This window comes from Schistocerca americana, chromosome 2, assembly GCF_021461395.2.
Source record: "Schistocerca americana isolate TAMUIC-IGC-003095 chromosome 2, iqSchAmer2.1, whole genome shotgun sequence".
NCBI classification, from domain to species: Eukaryota; Metazoa; Arthropoda; class Insecta; order Orthoptera; family Acrididae; genus Schistocerca; species Schistocerca americana.
Window position 1 is genome coordinate 730,706,721 of NC_060120.1, and position 6,000 is coordinate 730,712,720.

Sequence of the window (6,000 nt, forward strand, 5' to 3'; positions counted from 1 at the left end):
CCAGAATTGCTACAGAGTGGTTCCAGGAACACTCTACCGAGTTTCGAAGACCTCAAGCTAGCTGCACGTCCATCAGAATATTCCACTACTGCTAACCCCTTTGGTACACGACAGACACCAAGAGAAGACAATACGTCTGAGAACACGGCTCGTTGGATGAACAGCTCGCGTCATTTCGAAGCTCCACCTTTATGTTTAAACCACTCGGTAAATACTCAACAAGACATTGTACAGCGCATAGGTGATAACAATTAAAAATTACGCTTCTCTCCATTTCCATTCGCGATTGGATGGAGAGTAAGTTCATATTACCCCAAACGCATCCTAATATATCTCGTCTTCTCGTTGTGTTCAATATAAGTAATACGCTAGTGTTCATTACGTATTCGGTAACTTTTACCGTGAGAAACATAGTCGTACCGTCTTTTTGCCCTTTCCGTTAGTAAGTTTCCCGTGTGTCGCCGTATGCCAAAGAACTGAACGGTTGTAACGTAGTCACATCTATAGCAGCAAAACTCTGAACTCCTTCTACATCTTCGCAAAACCCCACAAGGTGATGATCATAGACACCAGGCCAGCTTAAAAAATAAACAATACATGCAGTCTCCTTTGCAGAAGTCGTACACTTTTGCAGTGACATCGCAGCGATTCATAATCTACTATTCACCCCCGTCAAAAGAGATGTTACATGTCCATATTGCTTTTTGTAGCTTTGGTAATATTACATCCGGATAATCAAGCAACGTGACTTTGCCACTCAAACCTACTACATATATAGTGTCTCCCATGAGGAATGGTCAGTATATAGGGACACGACAGGAACCATCATTCAGAGGAAAGTAGTATACATGGGCTCTGAAACGCTTACGCTCAATGAGCACCTCTTTATCTTCGATACTGTGAAACACGTCTCTTCTACTGCGAACCTTTGGGTTTCCCTACTTTGTGAGGTGGTAACATGGACAAAAACCAGGAAAAGTTATCGAGTAAACATTGACTCTGAAATGCATAACCTTAAGAGCTATGAACACTTGTTCAGTAGTACAGATATGTTTCACAGTAGGGAAGATTAGTAAGTGCTCATGGCTCTTAAGGTATGCGCTTTAGAGTCAGTGTTTACTGGAATTTTTTGGCTTGTTTTCGTTCATACTACGACGTCTCAAAAGATGGGAAGCAAAGGGCTCTCAGTAGAAAATATTTGTTTCACATTATCGAACAAAGAGAAGAAGTGTTACTAGGTCTTGACGTATGCATTTTACAGTCCTTGTTTACTGAACTTATTTTGCTTTGAATGATCGTTCCTATCAGATCCTTGCATACTGATTATTCCTTCGTGGACAGTCTGCATCGTACTGTTCGTGATTACGTCTTTTAGGTTTCCACATTTATAGTAAACCATCATTCAGAAGGTGAAGTAGATATTCTGTCTAATTCTATATGCAATTGCCTGCTACAGCTCAAAGATGTTACTATTCTGTAGAGAACAGCGTAGTCATCAAGCAGTCTGACGCAGATCCTTACCGTCAGCATAAACAAATGTAACATATTGCCTATAAATATGAGGAAAGTATCGTTATTCTTTGATTACACACACTACAAACAATCGCGTTCACTAATTATTTGGAATATGTGTACGTAGCTAATTAAAATGGAACGACCACATAAAATTAATCGTCGAAAAAATTAGATACCAAACTGAGATTCATAGAAAGAAATACCAAACACATCGTCATCACTGTAAGACAACCCAGAAAGAGTAGAGCAACCACGAAGAAGGAAGCCAACAAAAACATTCGTTCGACGGATACTTACTGATCCTTATCCCTAGTCTGGGACCCATACCGGATGAAACTGATACAGGAAATGGAGAAATACCAAAGAAGGACTCTGCGCTTTGTCACGGGTTTGTCTAATAAGCGCGAAATTTCTGAAATTGAGTGAGAGGCGTTACAAGACAGGAACTGCGCATAACGATGTGATTTCCTGTTAAAAATCTGAGAGTGTACTTTCCTTGAAGATTCAACTTAAATGTCACTTTCTCCCATATACATCTCACAAAAACAACAGGAAGCGAAAAATCGAGATTCGAGCTTATACTGAGATTTGTCAACAGTCTGCTCCACACCATTCGCTACTGCAACAGAAAGAAGGAAGTGGCGCGGGCACAGAAAGAAACCTCCGTCAGGCACGTAAGGTAAGTTGAGGAGAATAGAGGATGGTCAGAAACAATGTGAAATGCTTGTAAGAATGTTGCAAGATGGATGCGCTGAGTTTTAATTGTTAAGAAACAAATTCGATACGTTGCGGCGTTTTCGTGTTAATTAACATTCAAGTTAACCAATCAGGCGACACAGAAATTGGACATGGGGCGGCAGTAAGAATCGAACCTGAGCCAAGGTTTGAGCGGACTCGTTCTGTAGCGTCTACGTTAAGAGAACAACTGACACTAATTGTATTTGGAGGAGCGCTTCCGGCTCGCGCAACGGCCTGATTAAGTTACTTCAATGCTGATTAACTCGGAAGGTATCGAATTTTTTTTCTTAACAGTTCCCTCTCAGCACAATATACCCTGCAACACCCTTACAAGGGCCGGCCGCTGTGGCCGAGCGGTTCTAGGTGCTTCATCCGGCACCGCGCTGCTGCTATGGTCGCAGGTTCGAATCCTGCCTCGGGCATGAGTGTGTGTGATGTCCTTAGGTTAGCTAGGTTTAGGTAGTTCTAAGTCTAGGGGAATGATGACCACAGATGTTAAGTCCCAAAGTACTTAGAGCCATTTGAACCACTTGAACCCTTACAAGGTTTTCAGACTGTTTTCGAGCAGCCTGTAGATGTAGGAGCACACACTGTTTAATCGTTTATGTGTGGTTAGCACACTGGACTCGCATTCGGGAGGACGACGGTTCAATCCCGTCTCCAGCCATCCTGATTTAGGTTTTCCGTGATTTCCCTAAATCGTTTCAGGCAAATGCCGGGATGGTTCCTTTGAAAGGGCACGGCCGATTTTCTTCCCCATCCTTCCCTAACCCGAGCTTGCGCTCCGTCTCTAATGACCTCGTTGTCGACAGGACGTTAAACAACACTATCCTAAAACCTAATCGTTTATGTAGAGTCCATCGAGAAGATGAGTGCAGTTCTGACCTTTGTTTCTCATGCATTCATTTAAGTACTATGACGTATAAAAATACTTCAAAACACTCACGTATATGATTTTGAATTTCATATGATCACGACGGTGAAGTGCGGTTCGTAGTAAATGACGGTAACTTATCTAGTGAAACCGAAGTTATATCTGGGGTTCGCCAAATTACTTTATACGGCCTTTGGTATTCTTAATGTATATAAAAGATTTAGGAGACAGTCTTAGTAGATCTCTTATATTGTTTGCAGATGATGCTCTCGTTCATTGTCTAGTAAAATCATCAGATCAAAAGAACTAGAAAATTATTGGGACGAGATGTCTACGTGATGCGAAAAGTGACATTTGGCACTGAACGATAAAAAGTGTGAGGTTCTCAACACGAGTACTAAAAATACGTTGTTAAATTTCGACTATATATATATATATATATATATATATATATCGTACAAATTCAAAAATTTTTGATGTAATTGGAGAACACAGCACTCCAAAGACGCAAAAATCTACTGCTTCCAGAATGCTTGTCCGACCTCTTTTGGAATATTGCTCCACTGTATGAGACCCTTGCGAGATAGGTTTGGCGCAAGACATCAAACAAATTCAAATAAGGGTAGCTCGTTTTGTAATATCACGAAATACGGGAGAGAGTGCCGCGGCTATGGTAATGAGATGTTCTCATGAAATTTTCTCACAAGAATGCCGAAATATTTTTTTGATTCTCACTTACAGTCTGTTAAATAAAAGCGTGGTCGGCATTACTCGCAGATGGTTAAACATGTCGCCTTAGTACCTTTACAGCCTAATAGAGGGAACCTTCGTCGTTCATGCAGTGTCTTTAAAGCATTTCTTGACTACGATGCACAAGGAGAGACATGCGTGCAGCTTACGCGTCAGCTTTTGAAGCTGTTTTTATCCTTAGCCATTCCAAAGGTCCGAAAATGAGTCATACCTCAGCGTCTAAATATATGGGGAAATCAAAGCCATTGTACAAAAGTGCATAATAGCTTATAAAATGGTTAAAAAGGAGGATGACATTGAAGAAAGTGGCTCAATCCGTAAAGTGACTTCAAAAGTGGAAAAAAAATATTATTAACCGTTTTTCAAGAAACCCATTTTTAACACTACGTCAAGAGCAAGCAAAATTCGCTTTGAATTCGCGAATTAGACACATTAGGTCTTCTTCACGCGAATACCCGGAAAACTTCAATTCGAGTATGCTTCGGGGATGCCAAGTAATTATCGACGCTGCAAGTGACTGGGGGTATTATTAATTGCAACAGCATTTTTCTTTTTTTCAGTTTGATTCATCTATAAGTTAAAATTAAAAGGAAAGTCAGCGTTGGCCGTAATATTGATGTTTCATTGATGGAAGAATCGATTTTCGATCACATAGTGATCATCTTCAGTGCTGATATGTACAAATTAAACCTAGACACTCGTATCAAGTTATCAATAACCAAAGCTGAGAAGCGATCGCTTCTCAGTTTTGATACCAGTGTCTGGGTTTAATTTGTACACATCAGCTCTGAAGATTATCACTATGTGATCGAAGATAGATTCTGCCATCAATAAAACATCAATATTACTGCCAACGCTGACTTTCCTTTTAATTGAACATATATGGTCGTTGTGCACACAGCATTCCATGGAGTCGCCAGTCATCTATAAGTTCTTGTTTGTTGTGAAATACGTTTTTCTACTGATTAATCTGAGCGTGATCTTACTTAACAGACTGTATATAGGGAGAAATGACCACAGTGACGGAGGAAGAGCAATGAGATGTCGCACGGAGAAGTTTAGGTGTTCATTTCCCGGTGTGCTGCTCGAGAACAGAACGGTAGAGAAATAATCTGAAAATGCTTCTGTTTGTACTCCGAGAAACAAGTTGGTGTGTGTCGTAGAGTAATCGTGTAATCACTTAGACGTATACCTAAGGAACGTACACAATGCACAACACACCACAAACGGTAATGCCTCTGAGCTGGTGAGGCCGCAGAGGCTGGAGTACTCACGGAGGGGCTGCCTCTGCGCGCCGGCGAACGCGACGACTCCAAGCGCCACAGCGGCTGCCACAGCGGCAGCGAACGCCGACCCACGACCCGCCATCTCCGCCACCTGCCAGCGACACGCGCGCCCGCCGCCCCGCGCAGCCTCTAAACGCTGCCCGCGTGACGTCACCCAAGGCCGCTCCCCCTCCCTCCTCGCGGCTCCGGGGGAAGGAGGCGGCGCCGCTTCCTCCCTCGCGCGTTCCTCCGTTGCTCCCCTCGGCTTAAGATTTTGATATACGTCAGTGCTCCTCTTGCGTCAAATGGGATACAGCAGAGCCGTAATTTCCTTGTTCTGTGTCAATCTCGTGGCGTGATTTGTGGCCATATAAATCCTCTAGTAGCTCACTGTTTGCTTCCTCAAGTACGTTCGAAGCGCACAGCACGTTTCATATCATTAACCAACAAATCAAAGTGTGACCCTCATACACTGAAGCGCCAAAGAAACTGGTATAGACATACGTATTCAAAGAGGCGCTGCGATCCGCAACGCGAAGTGTCTGGCGCAGTTGTTAGGTCAGTTACTGCTGCTACAATGGCAGATTATTAAGTGAGTCTGAACGTGGTGTTATAGTCGGCGCACCAGCGATGAGACACAGAATCTCCGAGATAGCGATGAAGTGAGGATTTTCCCGTACGACCAGTTCACGAGTGTACCGTGAATATCACGAATCCGGTAAAACATCAAATCTCCGACATGGCGGCAGCAGAAAGATCCTGGAAGGACAGGATCGACGACGACTGCAGAGAATCGTTCAACGTGACAGAAGTGCAACCCTTCCGCAGATTGCTGCAGATTTCAATGCTGAACCATCA

At 42.9% G+C, this 6,000-nt stretch overlaps 1 protein-coding gene across 1 annotated transcript in view; it reads right to left on the reverse strand.

The window, feature by feature from the left end:
* The window catches only part of LOC124595857 (protein takeout), a 71,324-nt gene extending 66,055 nt beyond the window's left edge, over nt 1-5,269 (reverse strand). The window contains exon 1 of the mRNA XM_047134765.1: nt 5,152-5,269. Coding sequence (XP_046990721.1) covers nt 5,152-5,245 — 94 coding nt within the window. The 5' untranslated portion in view covers nt 5,246-5,269. The remainder of the gene's footprint in view (nt 1-5,151) is intronic.
* Between the last annotated feature and the right edge of the window lie 731 nt (nt 5,270-6,000).